Below are 24995 nucleotides of genomic sequence, written 5' to 3' on the forward strand. Positions count from 1 at the left end.
TGGGCTGGATGGGGGTCAACAAACTGAACCTCCCTCCCCAAACGAGGCACAAATGCTGCTCAGGGAGATGCCATTCACCCCGTCCTAAACATCGACAAACGTGACAGTTCACATTTCGTTTTATTACTGCAGAATATCTCTTGGATGGCTTTAAAAGAGGTTGAGTCTAATTTTTGGAGGAGGTGGAGGAGAGGGCTATGGATGCCCCCCAGCCAAGATGGCTCCGCTCTTGCTCCCCATTTGGAGGCAGCCATGCTTCCGGATCTCCGTTTCTGGAAGCCCCAGGAGAAGGGCAAGAGTGGGGCTCTGGCGCTCAGGGCCTGTTTCGGGGCTTCCCAGAAGAGGAGGCATCATCCAGTCATCCATTGTGGGGACGAGAGGCTACACTCAAGGGGCCTTTGGCCAGATCCAGCACCCAGGCTTTTCTTCTTGTTTCCCCTGTAAAAGTGACTCTCTCAGAGTCCGTTCTCTTCTTGGCCATTATTCACAGCAACATTTTGCGGTTGCAAGATGAGCCCCTGTGAAGAAGGAGGCTGGCTGTTTTGAGGGGGGGCTCTCCAGGACCCACTTTTGGGACTCAATGGGCTCAGTCACCTCAGAGACGTCTTAAGCTTCACTTTTCACCTGCTCTGTTTAGTTTTTCCTGGACAGGGATAGTCTGCCCACAAGGATCCATGTTCTGCTCACCTCCTGACAGGATTATTGTAACATGTGGTGTTTTTCCCAATACAGTAGGGAGGCTTCAGCTTCAACAAGATAAACCTGACAGGATTTTCACTGCCACAGCTCCTTTGACCAAATCTCACCGTGGCCAAAAGACCCTCTGCCTGTTTGTCTGGTTCTGAGTTCAATTCAAAGGGCTAGTCTTGTTTTAGAAAGTCCTCGGGGGCTTGAGGCGCCTTCTCCTCCCCTGCTCTCCTCTGTGGAGATTTTTCTCCCTCTCCTTTCTCTTCTTTCTGGAGGTAGAGTGGGCGACAACAACTAACGACCAGGAGGAAAATATTTTCTTCTTCACAGACTCTCTAAAAAGTTTTCAGGACTTTAGACATTGTCTGTAGCTCTGTTTTCCTTCTGGGTAGCTTTGATATGTGGTTTTAAACCACCCTTGAATCAAGTTTGGGAGATGGTGGCATGAAGATGAACAAATAACAAAGCAGCTGCTTGAGGCAGCCCCTTCATTCAAGGAGGAGGCAGCCATTTCCCTTCCTTCCTGCTCCACTGCCAGCCCTCCACAAAATGGCTTCCGTCCCCGACAAGCGGGCCGGGTGGGGCTGCCTCAGCCTCCCCTCTTCCCTCCCTGCAGAGGAGACCTTTGGTGCAAGTGAGAGCAGCCAAAAAAGGCAGAAACCGAAAGCCACAAAAGCCCACAGATCAGGTTGCCTGACTGGGAGATCGGCAGGCAGAAATGTCGCTCAGGGGAAGACGCTTCCTTTCTCCCCACAATGTCCCTCAGCGCCCAGATGGGGAGACCTTTGGCATTTGTCCCTCTTGGCCTGGCCTGGGCCCCCTCCAGCTTTGGAAAGACCCGTCTCCCTCAGCATGCAGGACAAAACCCTGAGCCTCCACAGCTCTCTTCCTCAAGGCCAAGTGGCCAGGACTCCTGGGTCCCCTTTGGGAGGAGACTCGGCAGGAGCTAGGACTCCTGGGTCCCCTTTGGCAGGAGACTCGGCAGGAGCCAGGACTCCTGGGTCCCCTTTGGCAGGAGACTCGGCAGGAGCCAGGACTCCTGGGTCCCCTTTGGGAGGAGACTCGGCAGGAGCCAGGACTCCTGGGTCCCCTTTGGCAGGAGACTCGGCAGGAGCCAGGACTCCTGGGTCCCCTTTGGCAGGAGACTCGGCAGGAGCCAGGACTCCTGGGTCCCCTTTGGGAGGAGACTCGGCAGGAGCCAGGACTCCTGGGTCCCCTTTGGGAGGAGACTCGGCAGGAGCCAGGACTCCTGGGTCCCCTTTGGGAGGAGACTCGGCAGGAGCCAGGACTCCTGGGTCCCCTTTGGGAGGAGACTCGGCAGGAGCCAGGACTCCTGGGTCCCCTTTGGGAGGAGACTCGGCAGGAGCCAGGACTCCTGGGTCCCCTTTGGGAGGAGACTGGGCAGGAGCCAGGACTCCTGGGTCCCCTTTGGGAGGAGACTCGGCAGGAGCCAGGACTCCTGGGTCCCCTTTGGGAGGAGACTCGGCAGGAGCCAGGACTCCTGGGTCCCCTTTGGCAGGAGACTCGGCAGGAGCCAGGACTCCTGGGTCCCCTTTGGCAGGAGACTCGGCAGGAGCCAGGACTCCTGGGTCCCCTTTGGGAGGAGACTCGGCAGGAGCCAGGACTCCTGGGTCCCCTTTGGGAGGAGACTCGGTAGGAGCTAGGACTCCTGGGTCCCCTTTGGCAGGAGACTCGGCAGGAGCCAGGACTCCTGGGTCCCCTTTGGGAGGAGACTCGGCAGGAGCCAGGACTCCTGGGTCCTGTTTCTGGCAGGCAAAAGGCATCTTCCTCTGTAGCTGACTCTGCCTTCAAAAAATGAGTATTTCTATCCAGGTGGCATTCATGTTCTCCTCATAACGGCCCTAACAGGCCCAGGGTCCCTGAGGGATATTCATGGCTGCATGGGGATTTGAACCCAGGACTCCCAGGCTTCCAGATCCCAGTCAAACCACAGCCCCAGACTGGATCCTTGCAGGCTTCTCCACCTCTCAAGACCAGGCCTGCAGGGACATCTTTCCTGACATTATTTTTGTCCCCTTCTTGGTATCGTGTGGAAACAGCAACAAGTCTTCTTGCCCCTTAAAGGCTAAGAAATAGATTGTGGCATAAAAGTGTCCTTGGTGTGTTTCTCCGTTCCAAACTGGATTGTTTCCCAGGAGACTTTGTCCCTTTCTGCCTCCCTCAGCAACCTCTGAGTCAGGTTGGAAATTCCCAGGGCAGTTCCCAGAACAAGGCCTTTTTATTTTTAATGTTTGTTTTCCTTTTTACTTCTAAGAAGAATAGCTGAGGGTGCAGGAAACAGTCTTTGGCAAGTTCCAATAATCTAAATTTCGTTTGCATGCCAAGCCAGCAGAGGAATCTCAAGTGACAGCATCTCAGGCTGCTTGACTGACATTTCTCACAGGAATTGAAGAACGGAGGCAGATTTCACTGAGAAAGTCCTCATCCTCCATTAACACTGGTGTTTGTGTGTGTTTGTTTCCTGCCCTCCCTCTCTCTCTCTGCCACAAGACACCCTCCCCCATTTCTCCACAGTCCCTAGTTGTCTTTTCTCGCTTTCCCCTTTTTGCGATCCTCTGCTGCCCCCTGCCGGCTGCTTTCTTCCCCAGCTGAAGTGGAAATCAGGTGATTTCTAATAAGTCACGGGTTGCAAAAAAATGGTCAAGGTTCCCACATATGTCACAGCTTTGGAATTGGTGCAAGTGGGTGTATGCCTACCTATGGTATGGAAAAGCGGAAATATATAAAACTTTTACAAATCACGTAATTAGAAAAAAAAACTACGGTATTTAGAGTATGAGGAAAGTAAAACAACTTATTAGAAAGAAAAACACCACTTTGGATATCCCCAGTGGAAGCTAGCAGGAAAAGAATAAATATGGACAAGCAGTGGTTAACTTACAGTGAAATTTTAGATCTTACAGGACAGGAGCCAAAACTGAGAAATCTCAAGGAATCAAGAGATCTGGTTATGGATTGGCTCCAGATTGTTGGGGAAATTCTGGGAGAGAGGCTACTCGGCAGTCCCAGCTGGTCGGGCAGAGCCCGCGGGTCCCAGCCACAAACCGGAGCAAAACAGTCGTCAGTAGACTTAGATCAAAGTTTATTGCGCAACAGGTTCAAACAATGGAATGAACCCCGAGAAAGGGGCAACATTGACTTTTAAAACTTCCCACCACATCCCAGAATACAGTTCGTACAGCATCATCACTACATCACCAAAACGTCAAGAAAAAGGGAGGGTAACGTGGGATTAACATAAGGAAACTGAGTCGAGGTAACACCCAAAGATAGGATTTGCACAGGCAAACATATCTCAAGTACCCAAAAACCAAAGAACAATAGTCTTTCTTCGCATTTCTGTACACCTAGGCGAGTCCGGTGATGGGCTTTTGCCCAGCAATTGTCACTCGTGGGCACTTCCTTGGGTGGGGAGTGCGTACCTGGCTCCTCCCTTGAGGGATCACGGCGGGACCGAGGGATTTTAAAGTTCTAGGTCAAAAGAGCGCAAATGGCTTTGCAATGAAGGAAATCGGTGGAACTAGTGATTTTACATGAATTTCTAAAGTTTTGAAGCTTTTCCTGAAGCTGAGTCTGGCAGAAACACTTTTGTTTTTGCTTGCAGCATTGTAGCAAGTTTAGAGAGAGTTAACAAGGTAATGGGGGACGCAGGTGGCGCTGTGGGTTAAAGCCTCAGCGCCTAAGACTTGCTGATCGAAAGGCCGGCGGTTCGAATCCCTGCGGCGGGGTGCGCTCCCGCTGCTCGGTCCCAGCGCCTGCCAACCTAGCAGTTCGAAATCACCTCCGGGTACAAGTAGATAAATAGGGACCGCTTACCAGCGGGAAGGTAAACGGCGTTTCCGTGTGCGGTTCTGGCTCGCCAGAGCAGCTTCGTCACGCTGGCCACGTGACCCGGAAGTGTCTCCGGACAGCGCTGGCCCCCGGCCTCTTGAGTGAGATGGGCGCACAACCCCAGAGTCTGTCAAGACTGGCCCGTACGGGCAGGGGTACCTTTACCTTTACCTTTAACAAGGTAATGAGGTTTCGATAGACTCAGTCCATTGTTCTGGCAGCGGGGCTCCACTCAGCTGCAAAGACGAGGGAGCAAACAGCTGGAGCACAGCTGCCTTGCAAGGCAACGTCAAAGGGCAAAGCTTGAGAGTGTAGCTTAAACTCAATTGGCTAGCTGTCAAATTCCAACACTCCTGATTGGTTATGGTGCATCAGCATGCAAATACACAGTTGAGTCATACGGTATACCAACTTAGGGTATAGGGTAACAGAAAGGAAAGACAAGACTTTATTGAGGGAATTTATGTGCTGTTTGGTGCAACTTAGTGAAAGGACGAGGTCTTCTTGAGCTTATCGTACGTGTGGCGGGGAAGACAGAAGTCTCTCTCTCCCCCCCCCCCCGCCCCGTCTCTATTGTATAACAAGCTACATCAGATTGATGAATTGTTTAAGACAGATAGGGAAAACGGCTTTGCTGAGCAAAAGTCTCAGTTTACCAAAGACTTATTAGATACAAATATAAAAGTATTATCAAAAATGTACAAACTGCTCTTGGAGTGGGTAATTAAGAGGAATTGGTGAAATCGAGCATGTTTAAGTGGGCACAAGATGTGGATCACAATATTGATCATGAACTATGGGTAAAGTTGTGAAAAAGTAAATATGAATTTTAAGGCATGTTATGAGAGATAAAAGAAAATATGATGAAATAGCCCACAGATGGCATTTAACACCCACCAGATTGGCGAGAATATCTAAAAAAAGAAAAAGGTATATGTTGGAAGTGTAATCAAATTGAGGGATCTTTTATTCACATGTGGTCCTGTAAAATAATTAAGGAATATTGGGAATTTAATGAAATAAAAAAGATAGTTAAAAATCTTTTCCCAAAACACCTGGGTTTTTCCTCTTGGAGATGGTAACAATGGAGGCCCCCTCAAAAGCAAAAGAGTTTACTACTAGACACCACCGCCACAGTTTACTGGCACAAAAGTGGAGAAGAAGCATAATTTATTATTATTATTATTATTATTATTATTATTACTACCCCGCCCATATGGCTGGGTTTCCCCAACCACTCTGGGTGGCTCCCAACCAAACATTAATGCACAATACAGCATCAAACATTAAACACTAAACAGGGCTGCCTTCAGATGTCTTCTAAAAGTCAAATAGTTGTTTATTTCCTTGACATCCGATGGGAGGGCGTTCCACAGGGTGGGCGCCACTGCCGAAAAGGCCCTGTGCCTGGTTCCCTGTAACCTCACTTCTCACAATGAGGGAACCGCCAGAAGGCCCACGGAGCTGGACCTCAGTGATGAGCGATGCGGGTGGAGACGCTCCTTCAAGTAAATAATTCTCTTTTTTTAATTCATCCCCACTCCACGGAGGCTTGTTTTCAAGGTGGGCGTGCACCCCTACCCATTCTCCCATTTAGCAATGAAGGAGCTGGTGGAGCTGCCCAAACTTTAACATACAACGCAGTCTACATCCTTCTAAGATTATACAATAAAATTATAATGATACAGGAATAATAATTTGGGATGCTTTGCAACCATCAGTTCAGTTCTCCATGTGTTGCCTAGACGTACTATTATCTGCATGTGTACATGTGCAAAACCTTGCCAACAAAGGTCCGTATAGTTAAAGCCATGGTTTTCCCGGTAGTGATGTATGGAAGTGAGAGCTGGACCATAAAGAAGACTGATCGCCAAAGAATTGATGCTTTTGAATTATGGTGCTGGAGGAGACTCTTGAGAGTCCCATGGACTGCAAGAAGATCAAACCTCTCCATTCTGAAGGAAATCAGCCCTGAGTGCTCACTGGAAGGACAAATCGTGAAGCTGAGGCTCCAGTACTTTGGCCACCTCATGAGAAGAGAAGACTCCCTGGAAAAGACCCTGATGTTGGAAAAGACTGAGGGCACAAGGAGAAGGGGACGACAGAGGACAAGATGGTTGGACAGTATTCTCGAAGCTACCAGCATGAGTCTGACCAAACTGCGGGAGGCAGTGGAAGACAAGAGTGCCTGGCGTGCTCTGGTCCATGGGGTCATGAAGAGTCGGACATGACTAAACGACTAAACAACAACAACATGTGCAAATGATTGTGCAGTGCTCCAATGTCGCCTTAAGTTGTGTTTTCTGTGAAGTCCCATTGTACGTAGCATAACTCACACACCAAGGCCAGCCCAATACATTTTGACACCTGACGCGGGCCCCAAAATGGCCTCCCACTCCCCACCAGGGAAGAAGGGGCGAGGGGAGATTTCTAATCAGGGCAGAGGGAGAAAATATACCTGTCTGTGTATGTGAATATTCTCAGTAACTTCAAAATCTCTGGAACTCCTGTGATAAGAAGGCAAGAACCACTAAAGACAAAGGGGCTGCACCCTTATTTATTTAAGTCAAACATATATTACAAAAGTAAAAAAATAATAATTACATCCAGTGTCTTCAAAGCAAGGTGCAGCAAATCCATTGGGTTAGACGAGAAGAGTCCTGTGGCCTCTGGAGGTCTCCTTCCTGGCTTCCTCCTTGGCTTGTCAGCAGGATCAGTCCCTCTCATCTCCTGTAGGAGAGTCACTACACCCCATCCCCTCAGCCTCTCTTCCTCTTTCTCAGTTCCCTGCTTCTCCATTTCCCCCTTCAGCTGCCTCTTCCTCCCCCTCCAGCCTGTTTCTCAACTCACTGCCCCAGGGCATCATGGGAGGCCCAGGGTGGAGCCCCAGAGCTCAGCAGCTGGTTGTCCTGGACGTGGAGCTCCATGAACCAGGCTGAAGAACTGGAGCCTTGAAGGTATCGAGACAGAAAGAGGGTCTGGAGGAAACTGCCTCAGCAACCGCCATTGCTACAGGGAGGGTCTGAATGCCCCCTGGAGCTCCTCATTCTCTGCCCAGCCTGAGGATGTTTGAGAAGAGTCCTCAACTCCAGCAGAGGTCACCTCTGGACCACTCTGGATCTAGTCAGAGAGGACAGTGAGGTTCTGGGGATGTAGAAGGTGACCCAAGAGGGCTGGTGGTGGACGTCCCTCTCATCTGCAGAGGAACTGGAGCACGGCTCTTGGTCAACAGACAAAACCCGTCTATATCCAGATGTTGTAACCGGAGATGATGTCCTCCTTGGCTTCCACGGGATCAATGGCCAACATCTGTTCTTCATCTTCTGAGGCAGATTTGCAAGCTTCCAGATTAGAATAGGATCCAATTCTGACAGCCTCTCTGGTCTTCAGCCACTCAGTTCCTTCACACAGAAGGTGGGTGGAAAACACTTCAGCCAGAGCAGTTAGGCTGCTTTTATACATTCCATGACATTACATCCGTTCAGCCAAAGGCTGGACGGCCCAAGAAGCAAGTTGGCAGTAACAATTTAGCCTATTTCATGCATGATACACCCAAAGCAGTTCTCAGATGTTGCCTTTCCTTCAATTTGGATGGAAAGTGAGTGACATAAGATTGGGGAAAGGCTTGTGGAGGGAAGCACAGCAACAAAGAACCAAAAGATACCATCAAAATCACTGCAAGTGGTTGTCAGTCTCCTCATCCCTTTTTTATATTATGATTTTTAAAATGTATTTCTATTAAAGATTTCTTAGTTTACAAAAATATGTGCAATGTCTCTTATTTCAAGTTGTGTTTTGTACAGATTAGTTCCATTTGTTGTGAGACATTAGTCTCCACATTAATTTTAAAAGCTTTTAGTTGCATATATCTGGAAGATTTCTCATTAATACAAGCACATTTCTGCAAAGCAAAATTGGCCATAATCCATCAGAAAAGCATGATTACCCTCAAATTCAAGTTACACCTGGAGTCAGAATGGATGGGTGAGAGCCAGGATTAAGGAACATCAGAAACAGCATTAAAGGACAGCAGGAGCTCTGAGTCTCTGCAATTCACAGCCAAACTTGGGCAGGCTCCTTCTGGTCTCATCTCACACACCAGGCTGGTATGAAACTGCAGAAATAAAAAACAGGAGTGTTTCAAAGTTAAGCCAGCATCATGGTGTGGGGACATCAGCATTACAGAGCTAGTGGGAACCCAAAGGCCGTCTAGTGCAGCCTCACAAGGGAAGCCACCATCCCTCATCATGTCAGATCAGACATGAGATATGCTAGGAGCACCACCAAAATGGGCCAGCAGAGGGCAGCTCGAGCAAGTGAGCCAAGCTGCACACTTTGGGGGAATACCGGAAGGACACAAAGCAGTCCTACCAGAAGGAAAAATCCCTTCCAGAACCCCTTCCGAGATCTCTCATTCAGATCCTGCGTAGAACCCATTTGTCAGGTAGAGGAGCTCAGATGAAGAGACAGAATGAGTCACAAGAGCGATTTTCAGCTCAACGGACACTGCAGATTATGTCACTCTTGGAAACCCCAAGGGGGGTAACAGCTTTTCCCCATTTGAGGATGTTCCCCACGGAGTCTTCTGCAAGAGCCCCACTTTGCCCCCACCTGCACCCCTACTTACCCCTGGGGAAGCTGTCAGGCCCCTGGTCACTTGCTGCAAAAGGGAGGAAACACAGGAGTCAGGATCCCAGGGAGGGAGATCCCACCCCCCCAGCCCCCCTCAGCCCTTCTCCTCCCTTTGTACAGGCAGCCCAGAGGCAAGGGGGCTCAAGGACAGCAGTGGGGGGAGAAGCAGGTGCTGGAGGGCAAAGAGAGATGGACACAGCCTGGCATGGAGGCAGCGGGGGACTAGACTGGGGGTGGGTGCAATCTGGGTAGGAAGGGGACAGAAAGGCAGAAGGGTGGTGGGGAGAGAGAGAAAGGGAGCAGTGGTACCAAATCCAGAGGGGAGGGTTCCTGACACCCACAGACTTGAGCCACCCAACCAAATCTTTAGCTTCAGGTTCCAGTAAATTAAACCTCCAGAGACCCCTCTCTCCCCCCCACCCTCGGCTCTTCCTCCTGCTCCTTCCTGGAGCCCCTCCCTCAGCCGACAGTCTCTCTGCAGCCTTTTCCTGGCCCTGAGGGGCCCCTTGCTGCCCACAGACAGGCTGAGTAGACAGGCTGAAGCTTCCCATCAGGGTCTTGGGCTTCAGGACTAGGCCACCACCAGGTTTGGTTTGGTCTGTTTGTAACCTGTTCCTGCTCCATATTTGGGGGGGGGGGATATGTCAGACAGATGGAGGGGAGGAGTCACTCACTTGCGGTTTCTTCATAGGCTGCATTCTCGCTCCGTTGCCCTGTGAAGACAAAAGCAGAAGGTCAGAGCTGGACCTCCAGAGGCCACTCAAATCCATTTCGACAATCTGGCTCTCAAGTGCTGAAACCTTCCCAGCAGATGCTCCTCTTGTCTCTTCCAAACACCTCCAAGGAAGGGGAGCCCAGAAGGGGAGCATTTCAAGGAATTCATTTTACAAAGAAGTAGAAAAAAATGAGGAAATTAAATTTAAAAAATCAACATGGGAACCAGGCAGTGGACAAATTCCAAAGGGTAGAAGGAAACATTATCCAGTCCCTTCACTTACCGGTACTTATTCCTTTTCAGATTATTACTTCACTCCCAGCAGACTCTTAATCCTTAAATTTGCCCCGGGGGGGGGGGAGGGAGGGATAATGAACAGTGCAAATCTAGGCAAGTCTGCTCAGAAGAAAGTCCTATTAAGTTCAACACAGCATCCTCCCAGATCAATATTTATTTATTCATTTATTGAAGATGGCAGGGTGCTTCACAACATAAAAATACAAAATGAGAGCACAAAATACATAATAAAACAAAAACAAACCAGTAACTCACATTTAAAAAGCTCTAGGCCTGGTTCAAGATAAACGTTTTTGCCTGGGGCCTAAAGAGGTATAAGGAAGGCTCCCTGCTAAGTGAGTACAGGAATGAAGGCTTAGGATGGATTAAAACTTCAGGTGGAAAGTGAATTTCTTGAGCACAGAGTGAGCGCAAAGCAATGACCAACAGGACTTTGGGTTCATGTTCAGAGAGTATTTTATGGGGAGGGGTCTCTGTAGGGATACAAGGGGCAGTTTCCAGGAAGGCTCCACCAGCACATTCCCAGTGGGAGGCCAAGACAGAAGGACACAGGAGAGGCAGCAAACACATCCAGGGTTTACTTACTGCGGATGAAGAAGATGATCCCAGAGACCAGCAGGATGGCAGCCATGACACCCAAAATGGCTCCCACAATGAGCCCCAGGTTGACTGAAAGGGGACAAGAGACATTTTTATTCAGACTAGGGGCAGCAGCTCCCCAAGGCTTCAAGCAGGAGATTTGAGTGGAGGTGCTGAGCTATGCGCCCGGGAGGATTTTACGTGTGCAAAGCAGGCCCTCTCTCTCTCCTGACAGGCCAAGGTCCTCTCTGTATGGCCCCGATAGAAGGGAGTTTATTTTTTCCACCAGAGTCCAGCATTGGAGGTCTTCAAAATAATCAATTCATCTAAGGAAGACAGTTGACAGGCACACCTGTTTCATCACAGACTCAAGACTTAAAAGCAGGTCTCCTCCTTCTCAGGCGCTTCAGCCTTCTCTGTCCTGACCCTGGGAGGAAGGGATTCCCTCCCCTCTGAGACCCCCCAGGGCCCAGCATTACAGGCCTTCAGGGAAGACATACCGTATTTTTTGCACCATAGGACGTACTTTTTCCCTCCTAAAAAGCAAGGGAAAATGTGTGTGCGTCCTATGGAACGAATGCAGGGGGGAGGCAGGCAGGAAAAGCCCCCAAGAGCCTCACACAAGCTTCGTGCGCTCTTGCGGGCTTTTCCCCAGGAGGGAGAAGGGACTGACTGGCCGCATCAGTCCCTTCTCCCTCCTCGGGGAAAAGCCCCCAAGAGCGGCGCCCCCTTTAAAGGCTGCGCGGCTCCTGCGGGCTTCTCTACGAGGTGGGGGAATCCCCCCACCTCCCAGAAAAGCCAGGAGAAGCCGTGCAGCCCCTTTCAAGAGCGCGCGGCTTCTGTGGGAGGTGGGGGAAGCTGCAGCAGATTCCCTCCTCCCGGGCTCCCTTTGAAGCGGCAATGTGGGAGGGGAGCAGCTTACACTCGTGTAAGCAGCTCCTCTCCCACTTCCCTGCTTCAAAGCGATCACGGAGGAGGGAAGGAAGGGGACCATGGATCCTCCGCTGCTTGCGGCTGCGGCGGATTCCTCCTCCTCCGTGATTGCTTTGAAGCGGCAATGTGGGAGGGGAGCAGCTTACATTCGTGTAAGCAGCTCCTCTCCCACTTTTCTGCTTCAAAGTGGAGGGAATCCACTGCAGTTGCGAGCAGAGGATCCATGGCTCCGCTTCCTTCCCTCAAAGCAGGTGCAGGGGTGCAGGGGGGAAAGAGGGCAGGAAATAGATGCCGGGCAGGAAGACACAACCACACTTTGACCACTGGAAAGTCCACCTCAGCCTCCCCAGATTTCCACTGAGACGGCCAGGCTAATCTCGATGGCCATAAGTCAGGCTCAGCATTATTAACTGGACTTAGATAAGCCATGGATCCCCTTCCTACCCTCCTCTGAGGCTCGATTTAAAGCAGCAAAGCAGACAGGAGCCGCCCGCTTTGCTGCTTCAAATAGTTTAGTGCAACATTTGATTCAGAATATTTTTTTCGGTATTTTCCTCCTCTAGAAACTAGGTGCGCCCTATGGTCAGGTGCGCGCTATGGAGCGAAAAATACGGTAAACCCTTAGGAAGAAGCATCTTGTGTAGGGTTGCCATATGTCCGGTTTTTCCTGGACACGTCCTCTTTTTCAAACTTAAAATGTCTGTTCAGACCAATTTTTTAAATGAGGCAAAATCTCCAGGTTTTTTTGTTTGTGTAGAATCTCTGAAGTCCGTACCGCTAGTGAGTGAGCCCTGGTCCCCTCTCCCCTGCCTGTATGAGTCTTTGACTCAAGGGTGGCTTCCATAATTCTTGCTTGCCTGTCTGCGAGAAGGAGAGTCTGGGGTGTGGGTGGGGATGTGCGTTCATGGGCTCCTGCTGGGGGAAAGGGAGTCTTGCTCTTAGACATTCTGCTTTGGTTCCTGCAGGCGCAGCTTTCCTGGCGCTGTGAGACGAGCATTGTTATTAAAAAAAACCTTCTTCCTCTTCCCAGCGGTGTGCGGGTGTTTGGGCCGAGTGGAGATGAGTATCAGTTTTTCTAGCTGGGCCTGAGTGTGAGGAGGAGCGAGTGAGAATCTTTTTCACTGTGAAGTACAGTCAGTCCCGGGCTCCCTTTTTTAACTGAAGTTGCAGGGAGTGTAAGTAAGTCAGCCATGTGGAGGAGGTCGTTTGATTTTGGAGAAATAACACATGGCCACATTCTGTGACATCACAACTGCTTGGGCTTTAAGGCAAAAAGTGATGGCCAGTTTTTACCTCCAATTTGAGTTTAAGGCCTATGAGACACTTGTCAGAAGAGGCATCTACAGATTCCGATTCAGCTGCTTCCCTCCTGAGACAAAGACATGATCCAACTGGGGTTCCCCATCTGAGGAGTTGGGTGGAAATCCCCCTCCCAGATCCCACCCCTTCCCCTCCTGTCTGTCTGTCTGTCTGTCTGTCTGTCTCTCACCAGGCTCCTTCTCCCAGGCCACGTCCAGAGGCTTCTTCAGGCTGTCATGCTCCACGCGGCAGCGGAAGCGCTCCCTCTCCTCGGGGTCGATCTGGACACTGAGCAAGAGATAGTAGGTCCCGTCCGAGTTGGGGGCGACCAATCCTCGGAGGGTGCCCTCCTGCCAGACCTCCCCGTCCTTCACCCAGTTGGCCTCAATCTCCTTGGGGTAGAAGCCGTGGACTTGGCAAACGAGGGTCTCCAGGCCGTCATAGTCTGCCTTCCTGGTCACCTTCACCACCGGAGCCTCTGCAAAAAGGGCCACATTGGGGTTAACAGAGAGACATCCACAACGGGAGCCTGAAGGAATCCTGTATTTTTTAAGAGCAGAGGAGCAGGGACCCAAGGGGCAACCTAGTCAGAATCTCACATCTGCAGAAATTAAAAATAACTGTGAATAAATGAGTTCTAGGTATGAGCTTTCGTGTGCATGCACACTTCTTCAGATTCTTCAGATTCTTCAGATTCTTCAGATGCATGCACACGAAAGCTCATACCTAGAACTAACTTAGTTGGTCTTTAAGGTGCTACTGGAAGGAATTTTTTTATTTTGTTTTGACTATGGCAGACCAACACGGCTACCTATCTGTAACTGTGAATAAATGGGATTTCCTCAACCTGCCTTGGCATCTTCACCAATCTGTCTCTACGGTGGAACTGTTTTCAGAGGTTTTATCCTCTGTTTGCCAAAGCAGACTCCTTTGGGAGGAAGGACTGGCTACAAATTAAATTGTCGTCTTGCAAAGCTCCAACACTACTTAAACATGACAACTTGTGGTTCCAAGATTGTCCCAGGGAGCTGCCTCTAGGCTGAGGGGGGAAATTTCACCAGGTCCCCAATGGCGGGATTCATTCAGATCCTTCCAAGTTGCAAGTCAGACTGATCCTGATTTCTCTCTTGAGGGGGAAGAAATGCTGGACTCGCTGCTCTCTGTTCTCTGGGACTTTCCAGCTCCATAGTTAGTGAGCAAAGCCAACATCCCTGGGAAAGACAGAGCTCCTTCCTGGTTCTCCCGCCTGCCCTGAAAGGGTCCCTGGAGGTTGGAAAGGGCCCATCTCCCTTCTCCACGGCAGCCTCCCCTGGAGTGGAAAGGGCAGACCAGGAGGCCCAGGAAGCCAGCAACTTACGCACATTTAACTTGTGCACATACAGCTTTACCCACTTGCCATAAATATTCTAAAAACCGAAAAGAGGAGGCAGATGTCTGGGGAAGAAGGACTTTGGCAACCCAATCGCCCTTGAATCCAATGTGTTTTGACTATACACCATTTTGGCTTTAGGCACAATCCTCAGAATGTAGCCCTTGTTTAAAAATTGGCTCCCTGGATAGCTGTTGTCTGAAGGGGCTGTTCCAGGATCCCACCCACTTTGCAGTGCCTGGACTGGAAACTCGGTCTAGGAGGGGATGTGACTCTGCTGGGGGGAGAAGGAAGGAAGGAATGTCAAGCCCTTTCCCCACAAAAACCCAAAACAAGACCTCCCCTCCCCACCCCACCTGTCCTCAGCAGAACCTCTGTCCCAAAGAGGGTGATTCCCAGCCACCTTTGCACGTTGTCACCCTTGAAAACGCTTCAATGTGGCTTTTGGATCAAAATCCTCAACCTCAAGAAATATGCTCAGTGTCTTTGGGGTGAATTATCACCAGGCCCCCATAGATGAAATTGCTCAGATCTCTCTAAGCACGGCCAATACGTATGTGTCAGTCCGCAAAAAGGGAGGGTGCTAGAATTATTTCATTTTAAATTTATGTTAATATCAGCAAAGCTAAGAGAGACAGGAAGAAAGCCAGTCAAAACACTTGATCATTTGATTGGCCCCTGTGCCAGATTCCTGAAGGCAGAAGAGGAGACTGTACCATTTCAAGGCACTTCTGAATGTTCCCCATGGAAAAAAGTAAAATTCCTCACAAATAAAAAATATAATAAGGTAGAAGTGGGAATTCTCATACTCTCTCACTATGTGCAGGTTTTCTGCTAACCTACAGTCTTAGTGAGGGGGCTGCATCCTCTAAGACACGGGTGTCAAACACAAGGTCCGCGGGCTGAATCCGGCCCGCCAGACCTCGTCATGTGGCCTGTCATGTGGCCGGCCGCCAGCCTTCACCTTTTATTCTCGCTTTTTTTTTTTTTTTACACAAGAAAGTCGCCTCTTCAGCTCATGCACGGCAGCCTACAAGCCAGAGAACGTCTGCCCTCTAGCGGCGCCGGCCGTTCTACACAGGAAACCTCCACTTTACATGTCCTTTACATAGTCCTACAGATACAACCGGCCCTTTGAGGGTGACCATACTGCTGATGCGGCCCCCGATGAATTTGAGTTTGACACCCCTGCTCTAAGACATATTTTATGGGCTCCCCACACATTTTCTGTTTTTTTAAAAACGTTAATTTATCTAGTTTTAAAGACTTTAAAGGGGGCAAGAGGTTTTCTGTATCTCCCCTCAAATCTGTCCATTTCAATTTTCTTTTTTTTATTATTTAACTTAACATGCATTTTGCTTTCCTGGCCCCTTCCCTGCTGTTGCTTTGTGCCCTCTCCCCCCATTTGTCTTTTGCCATCCCTTATTCTAGCCAAAGAATAACTTCTTTCTGCCTCCCCCACCAAGAAAAGTGTTTGCTGTTTGGTCCAGAAAGGAAGACTGTTAAGGCGAGTAGGGAAACTGCCCCACTGAGCCCCCCTCACCTGTCCTTTGCAGAGTCTGCTTCCCGTACTCCAGGTATCTCTGCAGCCACTCCATGCACTCCTCCTCCAGGTAGCGCTTATTGTATTGGATCCCGGCCAGTTCAGCATCCAACTTCCTCTTGCTCACTTGGGCCTCCATCTCTGCTGCCGTCCAGGTGAGGGTCTCCTTGTCGAAGGCGATGAAGTCTCTCCCGTCGTAGCTAAACTGCCAATACCCTCCTCCTTTGCGCCCGTCTGACCTCAGCTCACAGCCAATCATCCTCTGAAGGGTGTGGATCCCTGGAAGGACCAGAAGAGACCCAGGAGGTCAAGGGGGGGGGGTCAGAGCAGCCCCTCCCCCATCAGCAAAGGAGCCCAGGAAAAAGGATTTATTTGCCTGAGACTCAGGGAAGAGGCAGCAGTCAGAGGGGAGAAAAATCAGCCAGCATTGTATCTTTCTGAAGGCTCATCCGCAGAACACGTTCACTGAGGGAAACACTACAATCCTGAGCCTATAAAGCCCCCCCTTTAACTGCCCCTCTCTCATCGCCTCACACTTTCTCCCCCCCCCCAATTCCTAGTGGATTCTCCCAACTCCCTGGAGGCGGGGGAGGGGTGGGGTTTCCCTTCCTGCCCAACAGGAGCATCCCTTGCGGGGTCAGAGGTCACAGTCTGTCCGTCTTTCCGCCCAGCTCTGCTCCTCTGGATCTTGCCCCTTTTGGGGAGACGCCTCAGCTGCCCCCCGTCCCCCCCCCAAAAAAGAGGAAAGGGGCAACATGGAAGGGGGGCACCCACCCATTGGGGGCCCTTTCAAGAGAGAAGGTCTTCTCTTCCCCTCCATCTCTCTCCCCCCAACTTCTCCATATCAAGGACCTTTTCCATAAAAGGAGGGAAGTCAAGGAAGGGCCTTTGGAAAAAGAAGTTTCCTCATAGCCGCAAGTGGGGTTTGCCCCACTTCAAAATGGCCCCCCTTCTCAGCAGAAGCCAGGCTGCCCTTGTCAAAGATGGCGGGTCCCTGCATCCTCCTGCCCACCCCAGCGGGCTGCCACCAAATCTTCAAAACAACAACAGCAACATTAAAACAATCATTTTGAAGTCCCACAATGCTTAAATTGACAGATCATTTTGATTCTCCCATTACCTATTACAGTGGACCCTCCTGATACAAACTTAATTAATTCCAGGGGTCCGTCCGCAACCCAAAAAGTCCGCAAGCAGAGGCACTGCTTCTGCACACGCATGCGGTGCGATAAGAGCGTTTCTGTGCATGTGCGAGTGGCAAAAACACAGAAGTATACTTCCAGGTTTGCCACATTCGTATCCCGAAAATACACAACCAGAGGTACGACTGTACATACATTTCTTTTTGCATATTTGCTTGAAGCTAAGTCACACTGAGTGGGGTTGGACTTACTTCCAAGTAAACATGCAGAGGATCGGGTAGTTACAATTGTGAAATAAAATAAAATAAAATCTGTTTGTGATCCTGGCTGCCCACACACCGGGACTAGCCCATTTCTAAACTCTCTTGTTGAGGGACTCTTTCCTGGCAGTCAGTTCCATGGGGTGAGGCAGGTTTTAAAGAAGAGCAACTACCAGATGTGGGACCCCGTTCTCTATCAGCCCCCCAGCAGGTGGAGTGAGCAGTCCAGACAACCTGATGGATTCTGAAAGGCTCCAAGGAGAAAGGGGGGCTGACAGCCAGCATCCCTGTGGGGACCCCCATCTCCCTAAGGAATATGGAATAGGGACACCATCCTTCCTGTCGTCTCCAGCACTGCAGACCCCGGCCGCCCCCCACCCCCAGTTCACCTGGGCAGTGGGGAGGAGGAGGAGGAGGCAGAGGGAAGAAGTTTCATAGAAGGGAGAGAACTCCTGGCTGTGCCTATTCTGGGGTCATGATTGCAGCAGACTGGGGGGGGGGGCATTTTGGCACCTCAATAATGCAAATAAAATTCATTTGCTGCCTGGGACCAGTATTAAGGCACATGAGCACAGAGTTATCAAAGTTTCAAAGAAACTCCCCCCCCCCCTTTAATTTCAATATCGGCAGTGCCATGGCTGGATTCCCAACTGGATTCCCAGCTCTTTGCTCTCTTCCAGGATCCCTCCCTATTACTCCTTTGCCACAAAGCCAGTGCCAACGGTGCCAGGAAGAGAGCAAAACGTCAACTGGCCTCCTTGTTTTGTGCCACAAATAACAGGCATGGGGGGGGGGGTGAAGGGAAGACATCTGTGCCTGCCACTGCAGAGTCTTTTTTCATATAATTTTCCATTATTGTGTCCCCCCTGCCCCCCAATACAAGTACTTTTGTACGGTGGTGCCTTGGTTCTCAAACACCGAAAACCCAGGGAGGCTTCCGCACACACTTCCGCTGCGCTTTTGCTGCTTGTGTGGTGGCACCTTGGTTAAACCACTTGTTATGTACTGAGTTGAATAGGATCCAAACTGCAGCAGTCTGATTGGTCCTAGAACAATAGGATCCTGGGCCAGAATTCGCCGGCTACACAACCCGCAAACATGAACTGTCGGCCCACAAGGGGTGCCTGTTATGGGGAAGCAGGGTTGTTGTTCCCCAGCCCCTCCGCAAAAGGGTCCTCACAGCCCTACACGAGACACACCCAGGGGTAGTAAGAATGTAGGCCCTGGCCAGGAGTTATGTGTGGTGGCCGGGGATCGACGGAGAGATAGAGGCCTGGGTCAAACACTGCCAGGCCTGCCAAGAATCCCGCCCAGATCCCCCAAGGGCCCCAGTCCAGTCCTGGGAGTCCGCCCGAGCACCATGGTCACGCCTGCATGTGGACTTCGCTGGCCCCTTTCAGGGGAAAACATTCTTCATAGTGGTGGACTCCTACACCAAATGGCTGGAAGTCGCACTGGTACCGTCCACTTCTACATCCGCAGACATCCAGGTACTACGCAGGCTCTTTGCAACCCACGGGCTCCCTGACACTCTCGTCTCAGACAATGGGACTGCATTTACGTCAGGAGAATTCCAAACCTTCACAGCACAGAACGGCATCCGCCACATCCGTTCGGCGCCATTCCACCCTGCCACCAATGGCCAAGCAGAACGCATGGTGCGGACCACCAAGGACACCCTTCGCCGCATGACGCAAGGGGATTGGGAGTACCGCCTTGCCACATTCCTCCTAGCACAGCACAGCACCCCCAGCTCAACAACTGGCCGGAGCCCCGCTGAACTACTAATGGGTCGGCGCCTTGCAATCAGATTGGACCGCCTTCACCCCGATAGAGCTCAGGATGAGGTAGTGGTGGGGGAAGGCAGGAACCCCCAGACCTTCAAGGCCCAGGACCCAGTGTACGCAAAGAATTTTGGGGCAGGCCCAGCATGGGTACCTGCCACAGTCACCAGGGCCACTGGCCCCGTGTCGTATGAGGTGCTAACGGATGGGGGGCAATGCTGGCGCCGCCACTGCGACCAGATACGGCGACGATTCCCGGGAGAAAACCAGGAGGAGGAAAGGTCAGAGGAGTCCCAAGGGAACAGTGGGGCAGTGAGGCCCATAGAGCAGGAGGGGGCAGCAGGAGAGGCAGAATCAGTAAATACAGAGAGGACCTGCGAGGCCGAAAGGACACCGGAGCCAGAACCACGACTGAGCGAGCCGGTTGCGCCAGACCAAACAGGCCCATCACAGCCAGCATCCTTGGAACACGAGCCAGAACCTGAACCCCAGACCAGGGAAAACCCCAGGCCGCAACGCACACGTAGGCCGCCGGCGTACCTCGAGGACTATGAATGCGACCTCCCGGGCAGGACTGGAACTTAGAGGGGAGGGGTGTTATGTACTGAGTTGAATAGGATCCAAACTGCAGCAGTCTGATTGGTCCTAGAACAATAGGATCCAAATTGCAGCAGTCTGATTGGTCCTAGAACAATAGGATTCAGAATGCAGCAGTCTGATTGGTCCTAGAACAATGCAGCAATATGATTGGTTGGCAGGAACCACCCAATCATGCTCCAGATATAAGTGAATCCACAACCTGATTGGCTTGCAGTAGAATTCCAGAATTAGCCAATCATGTGCAGCCCATTGTGTAAATAATGTATATAAAGCAGATACTTTGAGGGGACATTCATTCATTCCTCCTCACCACTATGAGCTGAATAAAGAGCATGAAATCACTTTGCGACTCTGAGTATATTTCACCACTTCTGACTGTTTGTAGCAGAGTTTTCCCCCGAGGCAGAGGACAAGAACAGGTGTCATACTCAAACTCACAGTCAAGAGCTTCTTTATTGCTTGACTGGTTGCACAAGCATTTCTGTTACTACTAAAAGGTAAAGGGACCCCTGACCATTAGGTCCAGTCATGACCGACTCTGGGGTTGAGGCGCTCATCTCGCTTTACTGGCCGAGGGAGCTTCCGGGTCATGTGGCCAGCATGACTAAGCCGCTTCTGGTGAACCAGAGCAGTGCATGGAAACACAGTTTACCTTCCCGCCGGAGCGGTACCTATTTGCACTTTTACGCGTTTTCAAACTGCTGGGTGGGCAGGAGCAGGGGCCGAGCAACGGGAGCTCACCCCGTTGCGGGGAATCGAACTGCCGACCTTCTGATTGGCAAGTCCTAGGCTCTGTGGTTTAACCCACAGCGCCACCCGCATCCCTTCTGTTACTATTATATACAAGCTATTGACAATCCTTCTTTAGCTCTCCAGCATGGTATTCTCATTCCAGTAATTACCAATCCTGACACAGCAAAACTCACACTATCAGCAGCACACATTGTCTTACTTCCAACCTTGTTGTCAGCATGAGTGCTGACAGTGTGTGTGTGTGTGTGTGTGTGTGTGTGTGTGTTTTCCTCGTGCGGAAATTCCAGCCTGCAACTTCCTCCCTTTATTTGCACCTCCAGCTGACACCAATCATACACGCTAAAGAAAATTCTGGAACCCTCTTTAAGGCTTCCAGGAACCTTTATCTGTTTCTTGAAGAATGTTTTCCTAACAGCTCTTTGTGCTTCTGGGTAGTCTGAGCTCAGCAATGGAGGAGAGGCTGCCCCAAAGGACACCAGGTTGCTCTCACTTGTAATTCTGGATTCCTCTTTCACCTCAGGAGCCTTTGGCTTACAGCTGAATTGAGTTGGGGAATATAAAGCCTTGGATGAGAGCAGTTTCTCTGGAAGGAAATCCTGCTTTTCTGGGCTGGATTCAGCTAACACAGTTAGTCTAGCGGGAGCCAGAAGGAACAAGTCCCACTCACACAACTGGGGCTTTCTCCCCATCTCCTTCCCCACAAATCAGCTTGGGGGGGGGGCCAGGAGAAGCCCCAGAAAGGTCTGCAGGGGGAGGGGAAGCGAAATTGCTCCCTCTGGCAAGTAGAATGATTGTAACAGAGCTACTTTGGAGTCCTCCCTCTAGAACTCCTCAACATATTTAATAATAATAATAATAATAATAATAATAATAATAATAATAATAAATAAATAAATAAATAAATAAATAGTATCTTCTACAAGATCATGTCCCAAGGTGATATGGTTCTTTTTATGCAATCAAACAATGGTTTGTGGTTGGCCTATGCAAACAACAAACCACAAACCCCACCAGCTGGTCTGGAGATGGAGCTTTTGCTTGGAGGGAAGTTGCTCTGTCTCATTGCTTCTTCAGCATAAATTGCTTTCTCCCTCATTTTATGAATGAAGCTCACTCCCCTCCTGTTTCCTCAAGATGTTAAGTGGGATCAATCCCGATACACCTATACCTTCAACATTGTTTTTAAATAGGATCAGATAACATTTCCAGGGCTGTCCGTGGCACCTTTAAAGCGGCCATCTCATTTGTTTGGGATTTTCTGAGCTAAGCAATTGCAATAAATGATCTGCATCAGGAAACAAGAGACATTTTGGTGACATTTATGTGGCATTTTCATGGCCACCTGCAGGGGCTCAGGAGGGACCCAATCCCCATTTTTAAAAGGGGAAGAAGCAGAATTCGCAGGAGCCCAAGAGGAAGCCTGCAAGGCCAGGCCAGGCCTGATCCCACTGCAAGAAAAGCAGACCTGCCCATTGCAGCGCTGGCTTGGTCTCAGCTGACCCCCTGGCTTGGTCTCAGCTGACCCCCTGGGTTTCTTCCTTGCAAGCCCTACAAGGCCAACGAAGGCCCCAGAGGGCTCTGGACACACTCAGGCTGACTCCTTTGGCAAGGCTCCTTCCACCTCCAGTATTCTGTGTCACAGGTGGGGAATCTCTTTGGCTTCAGGGCCAGATCCTGGTCAGGATTGTCCCCATGGGCCAAAAGGGGTGGGAGGGTGAAACTGACATCATAGCACAGCCCACCCGTCAATCTCACCCGCCTTTCTACCCCTCCACTTCAGTTGTTGTTTGAAGTGCTGGGACACCTGTGGTGCTATTAGGGGCAGGGGAAGGTCCTGAATCAGGGAGCCTGCTTAGGAAGTGAGGAAGTGGAGAAGCCTGGATGGTAAAGGTGCAAAATCATAGAGAGATCTCCCTCTGAGGCATCTGATCAAGGCCTGTATTTTAAAATGAGCTTAAAAATATATTTGCAAATGTTTGTATGTTTCATGCCAGGCAGAAAAGCAGCTGGCTAAGTACTTTGGCAGTTGTTTATCTTCCTGAACAGGGCCCCCCTGATTTATAGCATTAACAGGAGACAAATTTCTCAAAGTTGTAAAAGGGAATTACAGGCTGGGAGCAAAGGTTATACTGACCCTACATATTACAGAATACAATCAAGCTGCAAAAACACTAAGTAAGAGTTGGTAAATAGTAATATTTATTGTTTAACAGAAAATAATACTATGTGCCTCCCATCAGACTCTAGTCATATTTTCCTAAGGTTAAAGGGGAAGAGCTAATGGGACTTCCAGAGGTGGCGCCATCGGTAATGGCCGACTCCCTCTGATCCGGAGGGACCAGCTCTGCGGGAATCGGGTCTGTTCCGCTGCGGTGAAGCGGGGACCCTGGAAAAAATCACAGGCGGGTGAAGCCTGTGACCGTGGGACTTGGCGGGCACCTTTTGCGCCCCCCCCCCAACTTGCAAAGGAGCCCGATTACAGGTTCCGGAGCGGAGCGGGGAAGCGGCGCGGTGCTGAGAGTCAATTGCTTCTTCCGTGGAGCAAAGCCGCACAGCCGTTACCGGAGAGCGCTGCCTTTTTCCTGTGACAATTTGGCTACAAAACAACTATCCGTGAGTAGGCTATTTTGCGAAAGAAAAGATCAAAGAAGTAATTTGATACCGAAGCGGAGAGGCATAAACAGGAAGTCTGCCTTCCGTTGTTTGTAAATAGAGTAAAGCAATGAACTTGTAAGCGAAAACCTTGAAAGACGTTTGAAAAGGACTATAATTCTAACATCAAACAAGCGATTTCCCCCCTTAACTGCAGGAGAGGAGGGGGGAAAGGTCTGAACTGTATTTCCCTGCAAAAAGAGAGAAAAGTAAGTTAAAATCCACTGCTTAAAACCTGGGAACGGGTTGCCAGTGAACAATAAGAATGCCGTACGGTGAATGCGCTGTTAGTGAAAGTATCCTTTGACAGCTACCTCTGCAAGTGAGATACAAGTGAGATACAATATTTCTGGTTGGCTTCTCCTGGTCTTAAAGTAACTGGAAAACAACTGAAATTGAAACTGTCATCTTTTTTGTGAAATGGGGGATTAAAAGGGGAAAAAACGGTTAATTATTTTAAGGCAACAACTTCTGACTGTTACTGTGTCCCCCTAGAGGAAGTTTGAAATTGCTACAATAACAGCTGGGCCAGGGGAATTTTCCACTTCAAAATAAATTCTGATCGTAGGATTGACCTTGGGCCTTATCTAGAGTGTTATGGCAGATGGAAAAGAAAAAATAGATTTGCTTCAGGAAAAAACAACGAGGTCTGGTAGATCATTTTGCCCAGACGTTGGGCCGCAGCGAAGAGCATCAACATCTGGTCCTCCTGGATTACCAACAGGAGCTGCATTGGTTCAATCTAAACCCAAAGGAATGGCAGCCGAAGATGTTTTGGCTCAGGCACTAGGTAAAATTAATGAATCTTTGGAAAGAATAAGTAAACAAGTAGCTGAAGCATCAGGTAAAATTGATCAAAATACAAGTATTAACAATTTGGGACAGAAGGTAAATACCAACACAGAAACTATTGAGAAATTACTACAGGAATCTACCTCGACCCGAAAGACAGCTGAAGAAGCAAAGGAAATAGCAACTGCTCTAGAAGAGAAGATACCACCGATACATAAACAACTTGAAGACCACAGGTCAATAATGTCTATGATTGAATTGAAGGAGAAGCAAACGAATTTGAGGATCAGGGCCGTACCCGAACTTGAGAAAGACAATCTGACTGACTTTCTTACGCAGGAATTTGCAGACTTTTGGAACCCAGATTTGGAGAAGGAAAACTTTAAGATAGTGAGTGCTTTTAGGCTTGGAAGAGGAGGGAAGAAGAACAGGGTGAGAGACTGTTTGATCACCCTCCGAACAAAAGAGGAGAGAGATAAAATCTTGGGTCTGCACTTCCAGAAGACTTTGGAAATACATCAGTCAAAAGTGGAGATATATATATATATATTTTAATAAAATATTTATTAGGGTTTTTTATAAAAGAAATACAAAGATAATAAACAGCATTGCTTTGTTTTAACAAAATTTCATAACTTCTTTGGACTTCCTCACGTCTCCCGCTCCCACTTACATCGTTAATAAATTTTTTCAAGCAAATTATCATCTTATTTGCAAATTTATAACCACTCAATTCAATATAGTGTAACAATTCTCCAACAAATTTTTGTTTCTCTTAATCTCATTTATCGTCAATTTCCAATCCAATTTAGTGATGGCCAATTATTTATAACCAAGCATCCTTATTAACATTCCGAAATATCTTCTGGACCTTAGGTCCAATTATCGAGATTTGGTCGCCCTGTTGAGAAGCAACAGAATTATCTTTAGGTGGGAATTCCCCCAAGGCCTATCCTTTAGCTACAAAGGGAGAAAGATAAAAATAAGATCAGAGGACGACAAAGAAAGATTTTTGAGAGACCACGGAGAAGACTTGCAGAAAGAAGCTGGAGAAGAGTTAAGAGCACTAGAAAGAGGAGGAATTTTAGACATACCAAGACTACCTC

At 49.5% G+C, this 24995-nt stretch overlaps 2 protein-coding genes across 4 annotated transcripts in view; both read right to left on the reverse strand.

Moving 5' to 3' along the window:
- LOC309337059 (major histocompatibility complex class I-related gene protein-like) overlaps positions 1–24995 on the reverse strand; it is a 135903-nt gene that overhangs the window by 76119 nt on the left and 34789 nt on the right. Inside the window, exon 8 of one of the 2 annotated variants that reach the window (XR_014154098.1) lies at positions 7285–8653. Coding sequence is in view for 1 of the 2 variants with exons in the window: in XM_081853722.1 (XP_081709848.1) it covers positions 8631–8653 (23 nt within the window). In the remaining variant the exon portion in view is untranslated. Of the gene's footprint in view, positions 1–7070; positions 8654–24995 lie in introns of those variants that run through there. The other variant, XM_081853722.1, reaches the window with a different exon arrangement.
- The window catches only part of LOC309336875 (major histocompatibility complex class I-related gene protein-like), a 71541-nt gene that overhangs the window by 36424 nt on the left and 10122 nt on the right, over positions 1–24995 (reverse strand). The window contains exons 3-5 of one of the 2 annotated variants that reach the window (XM_081853340.1): positions 15907–16185; positions 13185–13472; positions 10769–10852 (exon numbers count right to left, since the gene is read on the reverse strand). The exons of the other annotated variant lie outside the window; for it this stretch is intronic. Of the exons in view, the coding sequence (XP_081709466.1) occupies positions 10769–10852; positions 13185–13472; positions 15907–16185 (651 nt within the window). The remainder of the gene's footprint in view (positions 1–10768; positions 10853–13184; positions 13473–15906; positions 16186–24995) is intronic. 2 annotated transcript variants of the gene reach the window in all.

This window comes from Podarcis erhardii (assembly GCF_964252035.2).
Source record: "Podarcis erhardii genome assembly, chromosome: 2".
Classification (NCBI taxonomy): Eukaryota; Metazoa; Chordata; class Lepidosauria; order Squamata; family Lacertidae; genus Podarcis; species Podarcis erhardii.